This window comes from Pleurodeles waltl, chromosome 1_1 (assembly GCF_031143425.1).
Source record: "Pleurodeles waltl isolate 20211129_DDA chromosome 1_1, aPleWal1.hap1.20221129, whole genome shotgun sequence".
NCBI classification, from domain to species: domain Eukaryota; kingdom Metazoa; phylum Chordata; class Amphibia; order Caudata; family Salamandridae; genus Pleurodeles; species Pleurodeles waltl.
In genome coordinates, this window is record NC_090436.1 from 827,662,492 (window position 1) to 827,684,958 (window position 22,467).

The following is a 22,467-nucleotide window of genomic DNA, read 5'->3' on the forward strand; positions in this document are numbered from 1 at the left end:
TCTCACTTTTGTTTCAACTGTATTACTGCCTTTGCAGTAGGGGCAGTGCAGACACAGGTAGAGCTGGGGGATATCTGCTTTTATTGATATCCCTTAGTTTAAAATGTAAACTGTCTCAGATAGTGCTTGATGTTAGGCCCTTATTAGTGGTTAGATTAGAATTTGAGGGTCTTTCAAGTATTGTTTTGGTAAATGTTTATAATTAGTTTGAGCAGGACTTCCCTTCTGAGCATTTAAGCATCCTACATTTTGTTTTCTAGACCCAGGAAGGAATATCAGATGGTACTTACTTTATTATTCTGCTGGGAGATTTTAATTTACATTTTTACCCTTTGAACTGTTTTGGCCTTGATAGTCAGTCGGGTGCTGACACTGTTCAGGGCTTTCATTTTGAGCGCTGAAGGTAGAGCTCTGGATAATATCGTGCCAGATTTTAATTTGCTACATACCAGGGCGAACCCTGAAGGGCCTATAGTACCTACTTTTAAAGGTCAAGGGGCAAATACTACTATTGACTATGTATTTGTCTTGGCTTTTTTGGAGCAGTTTGTGGGTTTGAGGTACAGTGGTCTGCTTTTAGTGAACATAACCTGTTGGACCTTTATCTGGATTGGGGACACTGTAATGTTAAAGTAGCAGAGAGGGGCCCTTCTAATTTAGAGATTAAGCTATGTGATCAGGGTCGAAAATTAAAATGAAGCTCTGTCGTTCGTGACTCATTTTTATAGGCTCTGCATAAGGGTTGTGAACAAGATTTTGATCAGTGTTTGAACCCCCCCAGAGAATGATGGCCGGCTTCTGGAAGCCTTTAGTAACATTTGTAACAAGGTTAATTGTAATTTTAGGATTAGGAGAAAACAGTGTCAATCCTTTGGAGAGAGCTGGTTTGATTCCAATTGTATCAAAGCCCTTCATAACTTGAAATCAGTATTAAAGAACAGAGCCAATGACTGCACAAATTGCTAGAAGGCAAAAGGAGTATAAGTTATCTGTCAAAGCCCACAAGAAAGAAATCAGGGAACAAGCTTGGGCAGACCTGCCAAACCATATTTTACAGGAATGATAAACAAGGCCACAGAGTGTACTATTCCAGCAGAGGAGTGGGTAACACACTTCTCAGGAATTTATGGTAACTCATTGGAGTGCTTAACCCCAGCAGATGGTGAGGGTATAGGGAAAGTAGAGGCCACTTGGTTTACAGAGGAGGAGATGGAGGCCACTTTAGTTTTTGTTCTTCTAAGAATAAGGCACCTGGGCCTGATGGGGTACTTGCCAACTTATTTCTCTTTGACACTCGGTTTTGATCTAAGATTCTAACCCAGTTATTTAACACAGCTTGGAGAAAGAGCCCTCTCCCTTCTTGGCGATTGTCATTTATTATCCCTATCTTTAAAAAGGGGGCAAGGTGCTATCCTGGATGTTTTAGACTGATTTCACTCATTGATTTGTCAGTTAAGGTCTTGGGTAGGGTGATCTTGGCCAGTCTAACAGTAGTTAGAGCAAAAGAATGAGGTTTTCTGCTTTCAGTAGGGGTTTAGGCAGGGGAAGGGCCCTTGATCAAGTCCTGAACTTGCATCTGTTAGTGTGTAAATATACTGTGGCCAAAAAAGGAGTGGCTATATGCAGGATTTATGGATTGGTCTTCAGCGTTCAACCGGGACAATAGAGCCAAGTTATTGTCCATATTAGTGATATAGGGCTGCAAATAGTCCATTGGCCAAACTCCAAATCAAGCCCCGAATCTTGTGTTTCGATTGAAACACCATCCAATGTGCAATAAATCACACAATTTATTTTGCACAAGTCTCTACTCAACAATTCACAGGACTTGAGCCACACAAAATTAACTGCTGTTTATTTTCCATTTGACCAATTCTAACTGGGACATCTGCTGTAACCAGATTAACAATATGTTTATTAGTAATCCTTACAACTTGGACTTCTTTTCCCGAGAATAGTAGGTTTGGGACTTCAACAGAGTTGCCCCTATATCCATAAAAACATGGAATGGGGTGGCCATTGGCTTGATATGCCATTGACTTCTCTGTCAACATACGGGCCACTTTGGTCTACCTCTAGGATTGCTCCAAGTAAGCAATCCACCTCCCCGTCAGACACCATCATTCTGAGCGGCTTTCTGTGGAAACCTCATTCACAATCAATGGATTCTGTTGGTACCTTGCACTATATGGAAATTTGTTTCTGATGTTTTGGTGCATCACTGGAGCTGAAGGTATCAGCATTTAAAATGATTTCTGATTCTGCATAAGCTGCTCAGAATGTGACACAGATGGGACCATCATGTTTTTCTGCATCTGCATCTGGGACACACTATCACCATGAGTTCGGTTTGGATTCTGAAGACACTTGCGTTTCCAGTGTCCAATTGTCTCATAAAAGTGATAAGCAGTGTTTCTTTTCACCATTTAACATGTACATTAATTCCATCATTGCTCACCAATCCTCTGCTACCACCTCACATTTGCATCATTCCATTTCCCACTGCTCCACCCTTCATTTGATTCATTTGATTCATCCCATTCATTACAGACTGAAAAAAGTTCACATTAGAACCCAATTGGTTTAGAGATCTGTTTTCAAATTGTTTTTTCTGAACAATTATCAGCTTTTCCTTGATCATCTTCTGCTTTGCATCAAGATAATCATTACTGTGCTTAGCCAGTTTCAAAATCAATATTCAATGTCTGCCAGCACAGTTCACTTGCCCATATATGATTACTAAGCTCTGGTTGCAAACCCATTACAAAAGCAGAAATGAAACCACTAACATCAACTTCTCAGGGTCATCGACTCCACTGTTTCATAAAGATGTGCATGAGCCTTTCATAAATGACATGTGCTAATTCTTTCGGCTACTGTGAGGTTCTCAAAATCTTTTCTCAATTGGCATTGTTTTCTGGTACTCTGTTCTACTAGTACTCAGTCACCTGCCTGTATTTATTAGCCATCTCCTCATAAGGAGCATTATTAGGAGCAACCCTAGATGGTTTTCCAATTAGCCAGGCAACCGCTGACTTACATTCTGCCCACAAGTCACTTGGAATCACGTTTTCAAATAACAAATGCAAATCAGTCCACAGCACCTGTGATGTGTGTGTCAACGTATGCACCTCTTGATACTGTCTCTCAGGTTCATCTTGCAATTTAGGGAAATTTGTAATGAAAGCATAAAGATCAGTTTTATCCATGGCACATACCCAAGATTCCCTCCATGTACTTCCCTCAAAGGAAACCCCAAAACAATCCCTGTCCCCTCTTCCGAATCACTTTCCATTCCCCTTACTCTACCCTGTGCTCCATTCATTTTCTTTTTACCACTGTCCCTTTCCTTCATCCTACTCTGTATTTCTTCAAGTCACTCCAGTCCCTTGTTTCCACAATCAAATCTTTATTATAAGATCTCAAAGTAATCAAACCCATTTCTTTAATTTCATTTTGAGTCAAATTAATTTTATAATTTTGTTTCACATTTTTCATTTTACTGATGCCCACTTCACATTCATCAGCTAGGTCTTCAAATGTCTCATGTGCCTCATTTTCACATCCGGCTGCTTCTTTAAATATCTCCATTCATCAACATTGTGGGCCTCATTATGAGTTTGGCGGGCGGTGGAGACCGGAAGACCGCCACTCCTGTTTTTCACCCGCTGGCCCAGCAGGAAACTCACCACAACATTGAGACGGCTCATAATTAAGCCGGTGGCAATGTTGCGCTACGTCTGGTGTGACAGCACCCGTCGCGCTTTTCACTGGAGTGGACGGGGCTGTCCAAGGGGGCCCCTGCACTGCCCACGCCCCCGGCACCACGTGTCCACCATCCTTTGCATGGCAGTGGAATAACCATGCAAAAGCTGGTGGACACAGGGGTCGTAAGCCCAAGGGCAGTGCTGCTAGCAGTGCTGTCCTGGAGGATTAAGGCTGTCGGCACCGCCAGGCCGTCGGCCGGCCTAAAAGTGGTGATGCCGGCGGTCCGACCGTGACGAAAATGTGGAGGTCGGACCGTCACCACGAGTGTGGCGGTCTTTAGTCCAGAGATGTTTTGAACGAAAAATGCAACATTTAACAGAGGCAATTCATGAACGTGCATAACTGAACTAAGCTACAGAAACACAGCAAAAGAAACCTTGAATGCTGCATCCTATCTAATACACTAAAAGTTTTACTAATAAGCATTTGTATTCATAAGTGTTAGAAAAACATTTCTTCAGCTGTCTTCGCTTTTGCAGATCCTGTGGGGAAAGAAAATGCACAGAGGAACATGATGGGAGGGATGAAACAGGAATGAAAAACAGAGACAGAAGCAGCATACATTTTATCCAACATGGTGTTTTCACCAAAATGTAGCATAAATAAATCATGTTAATAAACACTCTTTCATACCTCATAATAAACTTGTTTTAACTCCATACATACTATTTATTTGCATACATGTCAGAAAGTCATCCTTTTGCCATGGTCACCCCCATTTTGGGACTAATACTGGTGATTTCTGACTCTGTCTGTGCCCTGAGCTCTGCTAACCAGACCTAGGCTCAGTGCTCTCTTTAAAAGGAATATACAAATTAGGCATAATTATAATCGGCTTTGACATCCTACCTTTAAGTCCAAATATGATAGGGCAAGGAGGATAAGAGGCTCAGTGGATCTAATTCACTTCAGTGTGCGCTGCTGTAGTGCCTGCTGTCATTTCAAAGGCAGCCCTGCTCTGCAGGCTGCTTTTAAAAGTACATTATATGCAAATTCGACTTTGGAATTGAAAGTACTATGCCCTTGTGAGGGAAAAACCCGCCAATTTAATTTTCCCCATTGTAGGATAGTAGCTCCATAGGCTTTGGGAAACTCTATTAAAGTATAACTTTGGCTAGAAATGGGCTGCAATTTTCATTCATGGACTCAAAATGATAGTTGGAATAAATACAACAATTTGCCACTGTTAGATTTGTTATAACTATCACGGAAAAGAAGCAATAGAACTTTATTTTCTGTAAGCTCTCCAGCTGCTCTTCTCTAATTGGCAAGCCTCTGCCAGGTTGTGCGAAGCTGCTTTAATGAGGTGTGAAGTGGCCTGTATTGAGACAATGGGACATCTGGTGGTTGAAGATCTGCAAGCTGTAGAGCAACAGAGCAGCAGATAGGAGCCCTAGTTATGAAACTAGCAGAAGGAATGGAAGGGGAGTGTTTAGGGAAATAAGCCACACCAGTGGGATGGCTTAGCCAATTCCTGACCTCAAGGAGAAATTTCTTCCATCTTGGATTTTGGAAGAATAGTGCTTACTGGGATTGATATTTGCTAAACTTTGCAGGAAGCGGTCACCATAGAGGGTGGTACCCTGCACTCCATTGGTCAGGTGTGCCCCCTGCTTGCCAGCTGAGGAACACTGAAGAAATGTGGGAGAGTTGCCCAGCAATTCACAACACTGTCTGAACTACAAGGAGCTGAATGTCTGCCCTGCTGGAATCCTGGTCTGCACCCCAAAGGACTGCACTCTGCATGACTGCTCCAGCTGCACACTGAGGAACTACAGCTCTAAGGATTTTGCCTGGCTTCAAGAGAGGGAAGGGGTTGACTCCCTGACAGCAACAGGTTAAAAGAGCTTCACCTGCAACATTCCTTCGAAGGAAGACCAAGCTGGACTTTTTGAGGATTTACCAAGTGCATTCTGGGAAACATAGTCCCAACATTTCAAGGACCATCTCAGAGCTTCTAGACCTTTGTATTGGTATTGTGGACCACTGGAGACCCAAAGGAGGACTTCTGGAAAGAGATCCAGAAGTTTGGAGAAGATTTGAGAACTTTTGGAAATAAGCCCCATGAGGTGACGGACCTGTCACCAAGAGTCAAGCAGCGGGCGTCCAGCCCTGGCCCGGCCTGAATTTAAGGTTCATCGTGCTGAAGCTCTGGAGCCTTTTCCCATTGACGAGACTTTCAGGAGTTGAGCGGGAGCTCACTCTGAGCCAAGCCGACGTTGCATCGAAGCCCAGCCTGGCAAGGAGCCTCGCCCGACAAAGAGAGAAAAACTCTAGAGAAACGACTAAGTCTGAAGGTTAAATTATGACCGGAACCTCCCACTCAGCATATCTGAGCAGGGCTCCATCGCAGTTGGCCTTAAATGGTGACTTGGTTCTGGTCAAGGGCGACGAGATGTCCCTGGTTGGCACTAATGGTTTTTAAGCACTAGAAAGCAATTTTTTTTATTTATTCTATAAAAATTCATATCTCCAGATCCCTACATTGGATCTTCTTCATTTAGGTGTCATTTTAAAGATAAAAATATTTTTTATTTATATAAATTGGTATTCTATTTTTAATATGTGTTGTGTCTTATTTCATGTATTGGTGTTTTTAAATGCTTTACACACCTGTCTCCTAAGTTAATCCTGCTTGATTGTTGCCAGCTACCAGAGGTTGAGCAAGGGATTAATTTATTGATACCCTGACTTAATTTTACATTGTGATCGTGGCCTTATCACTAGTGGTAGGTCCCTCCTTATCACTAATAATATATCACTTTCCGGCAATATGGGATCCAACATTGAAATCATCTATACTCAATATTATTTATCGCAGAAAATATAAACTATGAAAACACTGTAACACAAGCTTTGTTCTCAGATATTCAGGAACGCACTCAAAGTTTAAAATCACAAATGTGGTGAATCTTTTTTAAGTTCTGACAACTTGAATCCTAAAGAGCCTCATAGTGAGACACTTGAAAATAGTGAAACAAAGTAATGTATAGTAATAATGTTCTAGCATCCACTTAGGCCAACAATGTCCCATTTTCTTTGAACATTTCTAGATGTTCAATGTTTCCAATATTTTGTGTCTTGAAAGATCTTTGGAAATACACGATTTCCTTATAACTGCAAATTTTCATACTTAGCACCTGAAATGTGATCTTCCCCACACTATTTACATACAATGCATAACTTGCCACAACCAGAGTCTTGTGTGTGTGTAAGTCAGAGGTGAACATGCAAATGTCTTTGTTAGAAATGGGGTCTCTAGTTGCCAGTGGTTTGCACCCTGTCCAAATAGGGACCCTCACTAGGTAGGTGAGTCACACAGCTAAAATAATCCCTGCTTACACCCTTAGTAGCTTGGCACGAGCATTCAGGATTATCCCAGAGGCAATGTGTAAAGTATTTGTGTGCGCACACATACAGCATACACAAACACACACACACACACACACACACACTGTAACACAGTGAAAACAGTACAAAAGGATTCCACGCCAGTTTGGAAAAACAATCAATATTCATCTGAATGAAACAAGACCAAAACAACAAAAATCCAACATACACAAGCAAAGATACACATTAAAAGTTAAATGTCAATAAAGCGCTTAGAAACACAAAAGCTCCTACTGGGGCTATCACAACATCATTGACCCAGTCGTTCCCAACAGTCCAGCACTACTTGCAGTGGAGTGCGGGCTGGTCATGGAGTCGCACAGACCCCAGGCACAGTACGTGAATGATGAAACAAAGACGTTGAACTAAGTCAGGGAGGTGAGGCGTCGCTGGAATCGGTGCGCGTCAGTTCCTTACTGCTACCGGGGAGGTGAGGCACCGATTCCTTACTGCCAGGCAGGGGAGGTGAGGCATTGGTTTCTTACAGAAGCAGTTGAGGTGATGCGGCATCAGTGAGGAGGCGTTGGTTCCTTATGATGCGGTGAGGTCGATGAATCCAGCAGATCAAAACGCGAGGCGTCGAATTTGCTTTGTCACGATCACAGCATAGGGCCACAAGTGCTGCAGCGGTGCCAGAGTTAGGTGTCCTGGACATCAGGGACACAGCACTCAGGACTCACACTGTGAAGGAACTTAGGAGGTGCTGCAATGGCATCAGGCTTGCAGCATCTGTTGCTGTCCTTTTATTCAGAGGGGACCATGGCTCCTGGTGCAGGCTGCGGCATGGAGTCAGACAGCTGCGTCATTTCCAAAGTGGCTCTGGAGTGGAGGCACTTGGTTTCTTCTTAGTTACACCAGAACTCAGTCCCAAGGCCTGAGGACAGAAGCAGCAAGCAGCAGGCCAGCACAGCAAAACAACAGGCAGAGTGGCAGTCACTCCTACAACACTTAGCTCTTCTTTCTAGCAGAATGTCCTCAGTCCAGAAGTGTTCTGAAGTTGTGGTCTCAGAGGCCCAATACTTATACTCATTTCTGCCTTTGAAGTAGGCAAAATTCAAAGGGACGTCTGAATTTGCCACCACTTGGCGAGTCACCACTCTCAGCAAGAGAGCCCAGGGTCTGGCAGATGAAGTCTTTGATGTCTATGTTATTTCTAACAGAAGGCAAGCTCAGTTCAAGCCATTGCAGTACCTTGGAAAGCAGGGTGTAGAAAGCAAAGTCCAGTCCTTTCACTCCTATGACACAATCAGCAGGCCAATACAGCAAAGCAACAGGGAGAGTGGCAGTCCCTCCTACAACATCTAGCTCTTCTTCCTGGCAGAATGTCCTCAGTCTAGAAGAGTTCTGAAGTTGTGGTCTCAGAAGCCCAATACTTATAATCAGTTCGGCCTTTGGAGTAGGCAAACTTCAAAGGAAAGTCTTTGTAGTGCACAAGACCCTGCCTTTCTTGCCCTGGTCCCAGACACACTCCAGGGGGTTATAGACTGCTTTGTGTAAGGACAGGCATAGCCCTATTCAGGTGCAAGTGCCTGCTCCTCCCTCCACTCTAACTAAGGAAGACCCATTAGGATATGCAGGACACACTTCAGCTCCCTTTGTTTGACTGTCTATAGTGAATTCACAAACAGCCTAACTGTCATCCTGGCTCAGATGTATATTTCACAGCCAGGCAGAGGCACAGAATGGTTAAGCAAGAAAATGCCCCCTTTCTAAAAGTGGCATTTTCAAACTTACAATTTAAATACCACCCTCACCAAAAGATGTATTTTTAAATTGTGAGTTCAGAGATCCCAATCTCTGTATCAGCAGTATTTCAATATCAGGACATGTAAAATCTCCTACCTTTTAAATACACTGCTCCCTGCCCATGTAATTGCCTAGGTCTACCTTAGGGGTGCCTTACATGTAGTAAAAGGGAAAATTGTGGGCCTGGCAAGTGGGTACACTTGCCAGGTAGAACTGGCAGCTCCAAACTACACACACAGACACTGTGGTGGCAGGTATGAGATATGTTTACATTGCTACTCAAGTGGGTGGCGCAATCAGTGGTGCATGCCCAGTAGCAACATTTTACAGACCCTTGGCACCTCTAGTGCACTTTACTAGGGACTTACTAGTAAATTCTAATATGCCAATCATGGATAAACCAATTACCAATCCAATTTAGACAGAGAGCACTTGCACTTTAGCACTGGTCAGTAGTGGTTAAGTGCGCAGAGTCCTAAAGCCAGGAAAAAAAAGATCAGCACAGGATCAAAACAGGAGGTCGGAAGCCAAAAAAAGACAAAGGAAACCATGACGAGAGTTGAGCTGTCTAACAGTCTTGATTTACTAATGCATTGAATTCAGAAAAGGCGACTCTGCAGCTATAAATACTTTCGCCCGTGCATGATATCGCTCCATGATGCTGTAACATTGAACAAATGTAAATCCCACTTAACGGATGGGGAATCAGGATTACAGGACAGAGCTTCCCTGAAAGGTTTAGGAACAGAACACCCCCATACACTTATACAGGTTTTTGAAATATTAAAATTCGAACGTTATAATACTACACTGACAGTTTGGCCCCTAAATTACTTTAAAAATTAAGCACCTGATTTAGGGTTCAGCGGAGGGGGTTACTCCATCGCAAGAGTGACAGATATCCCATCCCCCGTATTAAGCTCCCATGATAGCCTACGGAGATCATAATACGGCAGCATGGGTGGAGTAATGCATCTGTCAAACTCTAAATCAGGCCCTAAATCTTAATATTTCAAGATTTACAATGTAACAGGAGTGTAGTTGCATTATTATATGAAATATTTCAGTCATCTTTCAGAATTGTATTGATTTATCTACGATATGATAAATAAAATGAAAATTAGACAATCTAGTTTGATTTCATTTGATTGATTTTTAGGTCGTTTTTGAAGTTGCCTTTAATGGTGCTCAAGCAGGGTATATTGCAATTGATGACATCTCTTTTTCTCCTGAATACTGTCACACGAACACAGGTATGTTATTTTATCAGTATTTCATTTCCTTTTTTCACACTTTTCGTGTGTGTTCTTAGTATGAAATTATTGGTGACAGTCAAAGTAACGTTGAAGAGTGTGATGGGCCTCTAACTGCCAAAGAAATGTATCTCTCTGATCGTATTATACATCACTTACTTGTTACCCAGAACAAGAAAGGAAAGCATGACAATTCTTAGTAAATATAGAAAACACATAAATAAGATCACAAACACTGAGGGTGTTTATTTGTTATTGAAAAATTACTTTCATTCATCTAGAGAACTACACAGAATGTGCTTTCTGCCACACTATGAATGAAGAGAGTGACATGGGGTGAAAGAGAGGCTGAAAAGCACTAAAAACACAAATATGTTCATTGGGGCTTAGACAAGATGTAGACAACATAACATTTCATAAACTGAAGATGAAAAAACTAAGTTGAGACTACTGAGTTGATTTGAGAATGTCATGCATGATTATGGTCAAATCGAACTTCGAGGTTTTTAACTATTTAGACGAGATTGGAATGCTTGTCAAGTTTTACTAACCTGCCATAGAATCATAGAGCTTCTCACCACCTCCCGCCAACAAGATCCCAACCTTTTCTGCATTGAGTTTGAGAATATTGTCAAGCATTAAAGAACTTGCAGGTGGCAGAATATCGCCTAATCAAGCTACGTCATAGTGGAGGCAGAATGGATTTGAGTATTATCTGCAAAGAAATATAATTTGAAACTAAGGCAGTGAATAAGGTGAGCCAATAGAAGGAGATATAGATGTTGAACGAAATTGCAGAAAGAGGTGATTTTGGGGAACACCACAAGTGATGTGGCAGGGCTTGAAGCAAAAAGGACGGAGTGAGAAAATCTATAATGAGGTAGAGAGAATAGATCAAAACCATTGAAGAACCATACTATCAATGCTAGTGATGGACAAGCAGTGAATGAGATGATTATTACTATCATAATGAATTTCTCTTAACATCACACCTATTGGATTGCATATAAATTGTGTAGATATTTAATTCTGTTTCCAGGAGAGTCTCAATGAAATATAGGTTCACTTCTTTGATGGATCCTACATACACTTCCTAGGAAAACAAGTCACCTTCCGTTTCTTAGAGGCCTCACAATATTATCTCCTAGGAACTGAGTAAGGCTGTAAATCACATCTGTGCAGACCTCTCAAGTACTTTTCTAGTAAATCTTTATTATTCTGTGAAATTTACCAATGAGCTCTAGGGTAAGCTTTCTCTGAAAAATAATAACATATGCAGTTTCAGTGCAGCTTCTATCCCAGATGTCCAACTATGAGTGCCTGAACACTTCCCTATCTGGATTTCATCCGAAATGTAGCACGGAAGCAGCAACTTTCCAACCACTGAATTACATTCTACAAATACTAGATTAGGGTGACTTATGCCATTTTTTGCTTAGCTAATCATTTTAAGCAATCAACCATGATACTCAAAGCACCATCCTTTGCAGTAGGTTGGGGATAGTAAAATGAGCCATGAAATGGTGCTCATCCGTCCCGCTGTCAAGGTTATAATTCATGAAATGTTATCAAGTCAGACTGCCTGCCCTCCCTCTAAAATGTGGAGTACCGCAAATCTTAGTGATATCTCTCTCCTCATCATTTCAATGTCAACACAAAGAAACAAGTCCATATTCTCCTAAGATACACTAGCTACAGTAGCCACTTTTACATAGGAGTTGCAAGTCTATCCGACATAACAAATCTTAAAAACCTAAATGCTGGATGGAATAATGTTCCCTGTACCGGAATCCAGCAGAAACAGAATATTTTCACATATACGTCAGAGAATACCTGACAGAGAATTCCCAACTTTAGTTCAAAACTGGCTAGAACAACTTTCAGATACAGGCATCTCTCACAGTTGAGTCCTCCTTTGCAAGTTTCTGAGATTTACCACAATATCACTATTACCCCATTTTTCCAACATAACAAAAAGTGCCTCCTTCAAATTGCTCTAACTTAAAGAACTCAAGCTTACTGTTTCTCCATGAGACATCAGAACCTCTGTGATAACCTAGTTCTCTCACACATAGACAGTGACAATGCCTCCTCAAAAATGCATCAGCACCTCACAAAGTCATTCACCAAGAATCAGAACACATTGTCAAGGCAATTAAGAAATTAGAACACATCACTTCTATCAGGATAGAAAGTCACTGGCTTCCTATACAAAGCCAAATTGTTAGGATGCATCATTGACGAAAATATAAATGGTACCTCACATGTGTAACCTAATGAAAACTGCCTCCTTCTGGCTGATACAGCTCAGAACCACAATTCCAACCGCCACCCCAAGAGACAACATTATTTCAGGAGAAACTGCACTTTAGATTTGTAGAGAAGATCATACACAACACCTTTTGATATGAAACATTTCTCCAGCTTAGTACAAGCAAATCAGTCCCCTGATAGAACTTGGTTCATTAACACCTCGATGATTTGGTCAGTTTTTAAGTAAAATAGTATCCTTGACCAGGTTTATAATTTCATTTCTGAAATTTATGTAATCTACCTTCTATAAGGAAAGCTGTGAAAAAGTATTCGATTAGGAGTCACTTCAGATGTGTTAATATAAACTATAATCAAACTGTATTTTCTATCAGCATTCATGAGAACAAATGAGAGACCATTCTATGGATGATAGCCTCTTACTGATTGCACCTTATCCTTTTGAATGCACAATGTTTCCCTTAGGCATGAATGGGACTGAATATTATTCTTCTGGTTCATATACTCTGGTAGTAACTCTTCTATCTGTAAGAGAAAACAGTCACCAACGTTTTTATTCTCATTCATTCTGTTCAACCTGCTGCCAGTTCTGTGAGCATCTGGAGGTCAGCCACATCTTAAAAAGGTACAAAAAAACAAGAGTGACCACCAAAATACCCAAGCGTGAGAACTGAAAACAGGAAAAATGACTTAGATAGAAAGTTAAGAGAAGCAAAACATGTGATGATCTAAACGCAAACTTTGTAGTGAAATAATGAGTCACAATGGTATTGTGCAAGCGCATGTCCTATCCTCGCCGCTGACGACCAATGTTAGAAATGGGGTTTCTGGTTGGCTAGGGTATGCGCCTCAGCCAGGCAGAACCCACCTAATCTAGTCAGGGCAAGGGAGTTACACGTACAAGATAACCCCTGCTCACCCCCTTGGTACCTTGGCACGAGCAGTCAGGCCTATATCAGAGGCAATGTGTAAAGCGTTTGCAAAACACACACAATACACGTGACGCAATATCCCCACCACAAAGGAAACACAACACCAGATTAAATGAAAATATACTGTATTGTACCCAACACCATTATTAGACCAAACATCACATATCAGTAGTATCCTGCTACCTTAGCAGTAGTAAGAACGTTACACATTAGTTACTTTGCAAACTAGCAGTAGTCACATATAACACACAGGTTACTCAGTATTCTGCAACATAAGCAGTAGTCAGGAAGCAGGTTATTACACCAAAGCTCTTGTCATAAGAATATCATGAACGCCCATAGTAGGAACATTAGAAAGCACATGGCAAGTTATCAAAACCTATTAGTATGTTATATCCATGACAGAAACATGCTCATACATATATCAATACATCAAACACAGGTAGGCAATAGATATATTCAAGTCTGTAGAAAGAACTTTTAGTATATCTAATATTCCTTTTGGAAATACCTGGCTTTAATGGTGAAGGCACCTCTAGTGCCTGAAAGATGGAATATGGGGCCCCCGGCGCTCCTCTGTGCAAAACGGGGGCCTCTCTTATCCTTTGGCTGGAGGAGTGCGGCACGCACCTCCTCTCTACTGTGAACAGGCCCCTCTGGGGACCCGTGAACACTGGGGGCTCCCCCAGGCCTCAACCGTTTTTCACGAGGGGGGCCACTGTCCTCTGGATAACGTAGGGGGAGGGGGCGCTACTGGTAACAGGCCCCTCCTGGGGCCCACGATCTCCTGGGGTCCCCCCCGCCTGCACTGGCCCTCCGTTGTGGGGGAGACCACAAAAACTGAGACTGGCCCGCACAGGGCCACACGAGGAAGCCGGCTGCGCGGGGGGACCTCCAGTGGGGTTCCTGCCCCACCGACGGCCTCCACACACAAGTCCGGAGTGTCGGGGGAGCAGGGGGAGCATCTGGTGAGGTTTCCCTTTCCCCTGCCTGGCAGAAGAATCCAAAAGGGGCCTGGTGGTGCAATGGAGTCTCCGATGAGGCTTGCTTCTCTTCCCAGCGGCTCCTGCAGCACTCAGCGGCCCGTCTGGCCATCGGAAAGGGCAGGCACCAATGTAGGTGCCTGCCTGTGCCCCGGGGGTGCTCCACGGAGCGTGCTTCACCCTAGGGGCATGACAGGAGCGCCCTTACTCCAATTTTGCTCTTAGATGGATCTTCTGGTGCCCTGGGGGCACGAAGGACAGCGCGACTCAGGCGCTGAAGACCACGCAGCCCGGACTGCGGCGGTGATTTCTTTAGGCCAAAATGAATAAGCGCTTTTTAAGGCGCTAAGCACCAGAAAGGGGAAGCGCTTTCAAGCGCTAAAGAAATCCCCCAGCAAGCACTTTCCTGAGTGCTTAATTTCAGCAAAAAGGTGAAGCACCCCTCGTGCTTCAAAGTGGATGCAGGGGTCAGGGGCCACAGCACCCTGCCCCTGGGGGACAACATTCCAGGAAAAGGGCTCACAGGTGGAGGGGCCCAGCAACGGGCCTGCACAAAGAGGATGCAGCAAGTGGCAAGTCCTTTACAGTGACCATGCAGGTCACAGGTCAGCACAGTAGCAGCAGTCCATGGCGGTTCCTTGTGAGTCCTTCTAGCATTTCTGTGTCCAGTTCCAAGATGATTCAAAGTATCTCCCAATTGTGGGGAAAATTTCCCTGTACTTATACTCAGTCCTTACAATGTTTTGCAATGGTAGGGAGAGGAGGTTCCAGCCAGTTACAACTGGTTCTGGGAGTGCCCCCTCTCTCCTTCAGCACAGGCTCCAAACACCAGTGGGGGGTAAACGACCCTATTGTGTGAGGCCAGTGCACAGCCTTTACAAATGTAGGTGTGCCCTGCCTCTCCCTTCTCTCAGCCCAGGAAGACTATTCAGTATGCAGATGCAAGTGACGCCTCCACCCTCCCTGTGTACAGGCTGTCTGAAAAGTATGCACAAAGCCCCAACTGTCCCTCTGCCCAGACGTGGATTGGAGTCAAGCTGCAAAACACCAGTCATAAGTACAGAGAAATGTGCACTTTCTAGAAGTGGTATTTCTGTCATAGTAATAAAAAATACACCTACACCAGTAAGCAGCATTTATCATCACCATCACAACCATACCAAACACGCCTACGCTACCCCTCATAAATCAGACAATACCCCTTACACATAAGGTGGGACATTTCTAATGCAATCCTATGAGAAGGCAGCACTCAAAGCAGTGAGACACCAAGTTAGGCTGTTTCTCACTACCAGGACAGGCCACGCAACCTGGCACATTTCCTGCCTTCCACATACATGGCACCCTGCCCATAGGGCTAGCTAGGGCGTACCTTAGGGGTGACATACATGTAGTAAAAGGGGAGTTCTGGGCCTGGCAAGTAAGTTTAGATGCCAGGTCCCTGTGGCAGAAAACTGCTCACACAGGCACTGCGCTTGCAGGCCTGAGACAGGTTTGAAAGTCTACTTCAGTGGGTGGCGCAAGCAGCGCTGCAGGCCCACTAGTAGTATTTAATTTACAGGCCCTGGGTATAGAGTTACCACTGTATAAGGGACTTACAGGTAAATTAAACATGTTAATTAGGTATAAGCCAATCATACCAACTTTAGATGGGAGAACACCTGCACTTTAGCACTGTTCAGCAGTGATAAAGTGCTAAGAGTCCTAGAGCCAACAGCGACAGGTCAGAAAAAAATAAGAGGCAGGAGGCAAAAAGACTGGGGATGACCCTGCATAAAGAGAAAAGTCCCACAGTTATATTAAATATTTTACATATTAATAGCAAGATAATAATAGTGAACATACATATAGCAAAAATGTATAGCAAATTAAATTTAAATGACATATTTCAAAACATGCAAATCTAAACTAATCAATTACATAGTATTTAATTTTATATGTAATTTAAAACATAGTATTAAATCAATATTATCAATTCAAACTAAGCAGGAGTATTGAAAGTGTTTTTCTTTGGAGGTGTGAGGTTTACTATTCCAACTGCAACGTAAACAAATTGCACTTTGGATAGGTCAAATATTCTATTTGTACTTAAACATAAGCAACTGTAGAGAAAGTGTTGGACTTTGGAAGGGTTGGCTTTTCAAATCGCACCAACTGTAAAAAATGGAGGGAAATGTTGTACTTTGGAGGGCCGGAGTTATTATTTCCTCCCCATTCTAAGCAACGGTAGGGAAAGTGTTGGACTTTGGAGGAATTCAATTTACTTGTCCTACTTTAAAATTAGCAAAATTGTGAAAGTGTTGGACTTTGGATGGGACATATTTACTATTACCACTTCAAGTTAAGCAACAGTAGAGAAAGTGTTGGGCATTGGATAGGTCAAGATTTACTATTCCCACTCCAGTCTGAGCAACAGCGGGGAAAGTGTTGGATTTGGAAGCTTTATTATTCTCACTCCATTACTAGCAAACTTTTGAAAAGTGTTGGACTTGGGAGAGGGTCACATTTACTATTTCCTCTAAAAAAATATTAGAGGAACTGTTGGACCTTAGAGGGGTCAGATTTTTTATTCCCTCTTCTATGTGTTAAAACATGAAGTTGTATACCAACAAATCCAAATTTAAATCATATTGAGCAGAATTCATTTATTCAATAAGTCCAAAACAGATATATTAAAAAACAAAAATGATATGACAAATTTAAAAACAAATGAAAGTATTAAAGATATTTTAAATTAAAACACTTCCATCTCTAATATGATAAAAAGAAATACCAGCAAGCAATTCAAATTAATTTAAAATAAATAAGTTAATACAAATGCAAAAATTAGCATTTTTAAATAAAATAATGAATGTTAGCACAATTAATAATCATAAAATTAAATAACACATTTTAATAATTTAACTGGTCAATCAATTAACAATTTACTAATAAGCAATAAATAATTCAACAAATCAATTACTGTACAAAATTATTTATCAATTAAAAAATTACATTACACAAAAATCAATTATAAATTAAAAAAACAAGACATTTTAAAAATCTCCCCACCTTAATCCCCTACAAACCCAGCAAACATCTACTTAATTGATAATTTCTAATTAAAATACAAAAATGGCATTTCATTAAAAAACGTATAAAGTGTTAAACACAAATATTATCACAATACTAATATCTGACAACACTGAAAAACTATTTATCAAACGAATTAAAAAATGTTATTTTTACAACTATGTGGAATAAAGCAATACTATAGACAGCTACAATTAAATAAACTATATTAAATACCTATAAAAAAGAAAACAACATGCTTAACTTTGATATTGAATCTCATAATATTTTTCAGATCACATTTTTTTGCCACAATACTTGTGACTGTGAGGAAAGTGATATTATGTATGGTGTGGTTGTGGCACCACTCACAACACACCCATAATACTGACGTAGGTCCAGTCAGGTTCATTTATTAAACCTTAACTCAACCCTGGGCAGCTGTGGATTCAAGCAGTCAAACTTAAACAAAGGAACAGGTGTAAAGCATTTAAAAGTACCCAAACAATGAAATAAGAAAGTCACACAACATGAAAGAATTCTGACACTGATTTACTTAAATAGGTCTTATTTTTATTCATTTTCAGATACCAATATGAATTAAATCGGCTAGAGGATTTCAGAGATACCGACTTTTAAGTAAAACATAAATCACAGCTTACCACTGAAAATGCAAACAGGCATTGGTAACTACCGTGGTTAGACAAAACTTTGTAAAACTTTGCAAGATTTGTGTTTGCGCACGCTGTCCCACTTTAGGAGACCAACTCTAGCATAGTGTGGGTCGGTTGGACCAGTAAGGAGTTGTGAGACAGTTACTTTTTCACTAAAGCATGCTCCAGAGTGACTCTTCATCTAGCTTGGCACCACAGGCACAGTCCTTTCTTTTTTAACACAAGGATCAGCAGTGCAATCCAGAGGTAGATGCAGCCTCTCTTGTTAGGTTCAGGGAACAGCCGGGCAGTCCTTCGTTGTTTCTCTCTCCTGTCCAGAAGTGATCTTAGGTCTGGGGGCCCGGGGTACCATATTTATACCCAGAATGTGCCTTCAGGGATTTAGCGGTTACTTGCTAATGGGTTGCCAGATCCTTTTGCACCTGATGATGAAATCCTGCAATGTGTGGCATATAGCTATACCAAAGTGAAACCTTCTGTCTACTTCCAAGACGGTGTCATAAGGGCTCTCGTACAGTAACAAGTCTGCTGGATTTGGGGCAGCAGCACCTCTGCATTGTATGCCACTGAGTCACTCCCACACCAGTTGGCAGCTGTCGGGTCAACCCTCCCGGCTCACTAACAGCAACTCACCAAAACCTAACCGGTTAAGGTGTGGCAGCCTTGCATGGACTCTGAAAATCCCACAGGAAGATCATGGTGGAAACAAGTCTTACCCTTTTTTCTCCACATACAAGTCTCTTACACACACATAGACAAGAAAAAGAGATACAGGACAGTTTTTATTACGTTTACTGAAAAGACTACAATGTATGATAAAACGCATGAGCTGCAATAATCAGGATAATGTGGAATAACAAAATCAGGATTGTGAAAATTATAGATGTGAATATGAACAACCCCAACACATTGTCACAACATGAATATACAATTCCTACCTGCAAGCCTAATCTATAGCCCCTAAGCGAGAGCATGGCGATGTAAGCCAAATCTGTCCATACAGTGTCAATGAGAAGCACACCCCACCCCCATTACCTTGGTACATGGTCAGGTGGCCAGTCTCCAAATCAGGATCTGTGGAGACACAAAGGCTGAGGTTGGCCAGAAAACCAGCATGCAGCGTAGATGGAAATTCTGGCTGGAACCACCTCTAATGCCTTTTGTGCTACAAGATGTTTTTATAGGAGACATCTTTATGTTCATGCACAGAAACCTGATGCAGGTATGTACCTAAGTGCTGGACTGTTTACGCAGGCTTGGGGCGGGCAATACAAAATATTATTCTGTATGCCTCGCATTCAGTTCTTGTGATTCCGAGGGAAAGAACATGATGCAAAGTATGTCATCCATAGCATAGAAATTTGCACTTTTGCAAAAGAAAACAGCTGATATTGGAATTAAAACAATACCACTAAAAGTTCAAAGAAAATAAAATGAATAAAAACAAAAGAGCATAATAACTGGGTAAAAGCCCACAGGCCGCAGGCCTAGGCTAAGGTACCACTGTGCCCAAGCGACTAACTACAATTGACCCACGACAACCGCAGGACTCCTCTCCCTGTGTGTGAAGCTTGGTAGCCACCATAGAGATGTGGATACCTGAAGGCAAGCCACCCAGAGGACAACCAGTTTGGCAACTGGTTCCCCCTCTCTGTCCCAAATGAAAACCCATCATCCCCTCTCATGTGTGCCCTCCATTTACCCTTCAATGGGAATTTCCGCTTAGAAGCTCGCATTTTGGGCTCACACCCTGCGTGGCTTCCTGCCAGGGAGAGGTAACACCTCTCTCAGTAGCAAGCCTCTATTATTTCCTTTCCTGGCAGTCATTCACACTTCTCCCCAGAAGAGGAGAAGACTGTCTTGTGGCCAGTATCTGCGAATTGCATGTTCTTGGAAGTGACATTAAATTTGACTTCGACATTTAGTTTAATGTAAGGATTATTTTGATACCTTGAAGTATCAAGTTTGTAGTCTCTTTCAGTAGCAAGCACATCTTAGTTGTCAGCGTATTGCAATCACCCGCGCTGTGTGTCCATAACTCTGTACCTTAGCATCTAGCAGAGAGGTAGGGGTGTGGACCGGAGCCAGGACCATAGTCCTATAGTCAGCCCAGAGCTGTTGGATTTTAGTGCTTTTGAGGGCAGCCTCTGGCTTAAACACTGCAACTTCCAGGCCCATACAATGACCCATTTCCTTCTTCTAGACCACAACAGAGGAGGAGAATCTGCAGTCCACATTTTGGCAATATCTCTATTAGCTACTGTGAGTCTCAGAAACAATAACTGATGCCTATACCGGTTCCCTCCCACACCCTCTGTGCTATGGAGAGACAATTTGAGATTTTTACTGTTAAAACATATAAAAGTATATGCCTTGCTTTTTAATATACAGCACTTTGCCTTAGAACTCAATAGGACTGCTGTAGGAGTGACTTATATATATTAAAAAGGGAGGTCTGAGCTTTGCCATTACTTTAAATGGCAAAACCGATTTAGCAGTTCAAAACTGCTCTACCAGTCTGCCTTGGAAGGCTGGGAGACATTTCACTCCCATTGTAGCACAATAAGTGCTGTAGCCATGAAGGCCAATTTAGCTTACAGGCTTAGGGGCACCCCTGGTATCACTTACTAAGGAATTATTGGTAAGTAAAGTTAGGTCAATTGGATTTAAGCCATTCAAACATTACACTTTTAAGAATCAGATAACTGGCACAGAGATGTGAACTGCAGGCCTCAGAGTACTCTCAGAGTCAAAAAAGCCAACAGCATCAATCCAAAACTTTGGGGATGATCATGCAAAAAGATGCATTTCCTTACAGTAACCAACAATATTTTTAGACTGATATTTTACCCAAACACCCTTCTGCCTGTGCTTGCTGCTTTTACAGTGTCATGGACCTTGGATGTTATACTTTACAGTCATTCAGTTTTATCCACTACGATTAAAATTGTAACATCTGTTTGTGCCTAGCTGTACTTGTTTATCACATGTGTGAATGATGCACTGTTGAGGGTAACTGGTCAACTGTCTATTCTTTCAGGTTTTGCTTTCGATGCTGAAGAGGAAAGTTGCGATTTTGAAGAGGATATGTGTAAATTTCACCAGGACCGTAGGGCTGGCTCTGGCTGGAGTCGAGTAAAAGTAAAACCTAATGCATACAGGACAGGGGATCACACCACTGGATTAGGTACACCCATATGTGTTTGCTTTTCGAGTTGCCTCATATTATACCCTTTGACAGTATAATGTGCACTGTATTTTCTATCAGAATCTACTCTGAAAGGTTTCTGTGCACTTAGTGTGTTCTTACGTTCTTAAAAAGCATTATCTAGCCACTACGTCTCGCCAAGCACAACTCATTGTATTTTTCTAATGCTTGTTATTTGTCCCATATGACTTCTATGCATGAGCATGTGCTGTGGCCATCTGTGAATTCATTTTATTACCCTTTAAGAAAAAACATTTAAATAAGGCTGCCACAAATGTGCGTGCATATTTGAATGCATTTTCTTAGGCTTCACAAAATTACATTAAAAAATGACTGCCGCGAATGTGCATGCATCTCTGAATGAATTTGCAAAAATGGCCAATACAGATACTCCTGTCTCGCCAGCTTCCATCTGTGAATGGATTTTCTTATGCATGAAGAATATCAATTCAAAGATGGCCGTTGCAGAGGTACAACAATTTAGGAGGACTGAAGTGAAATAGACAAGAAAGCCAACCAATCAGGAGTAAGGGTCTGACACAAAAGTCTTTCCAAGTACTGAGTTGTCCACAAAGGATTTCAAAATGTCAGATCCTGAGTCACAGATTCAGGATTTACAGTTATGCTCTCAGGTGAGATGTATGATCAAGGAAATCTGCGAAGAATATGATAGCTGCAGTCATGAGTTGAAAGTAAGGAAATGGTGGACAGGTAGCCATTCGGAAGGTAGTGAACAACCACGCAGTCCTAACTCTGTGATATTCACAAACATCTCCATAGGTTGAACACCCAGTGATGACACCGTGATTTAGTTTCCAGGTGCTTTTAGAAAAACGCCCAAATACTCCGACTTTATCTAGGGGCATAGTAGAGGCTTTTCTCTCTAGAAAATAGGTTAAAAAAGTTAAATGATTTGTTCCTTCACGTTCAGCGTAAATACACCTTCTTCACCAAGAAGAAAATCCACTAGACTAGGGTTAGACATTTGCATGGAAATCTTTGATTTTCATGCACTGGTGTACATGAGATGATGTTGTACGTTTCCATCCTTGGGCTCTAGATAGTCGGTAGTGGCAAGAATGGAGTAACTCCAAAAATCAGAAGCTGTAAATTATAAAACAACTATTTTCTCTGCTAGGTATTTAGACCAAGGATTTGTAGTCAAAGAGTGACACTAGTGTAATTTGCCGT

At 41.9% G+C, this 22,467-nt stretch overlaps 1 protein-coding gene across 1 annotated transcript in view; it reads left to right on the plus strand.

The window, feature by feature from the left end:
• The window catches only part of MAMDC2 (MAM domain containing 2), a 480,378-nt gene that overhangs the window by 315,315 nt on the left and 142,596 nt on the right, over positions 1–22,467 (plus strand). The window contains exons 7-8 of the mRNA XM_069228830.1: positions 10,064–10,157; positions 21,109–21,255. Coding sequence (XP_069084931.1) covers positions 10,064–10,157; positions 21,109–21,255 — 241 coding nt within the window. The remainder of the gene's footprint in view (positions 1–10,063; positions 10,158–21,108; positions 21,256–22,467) is intronic.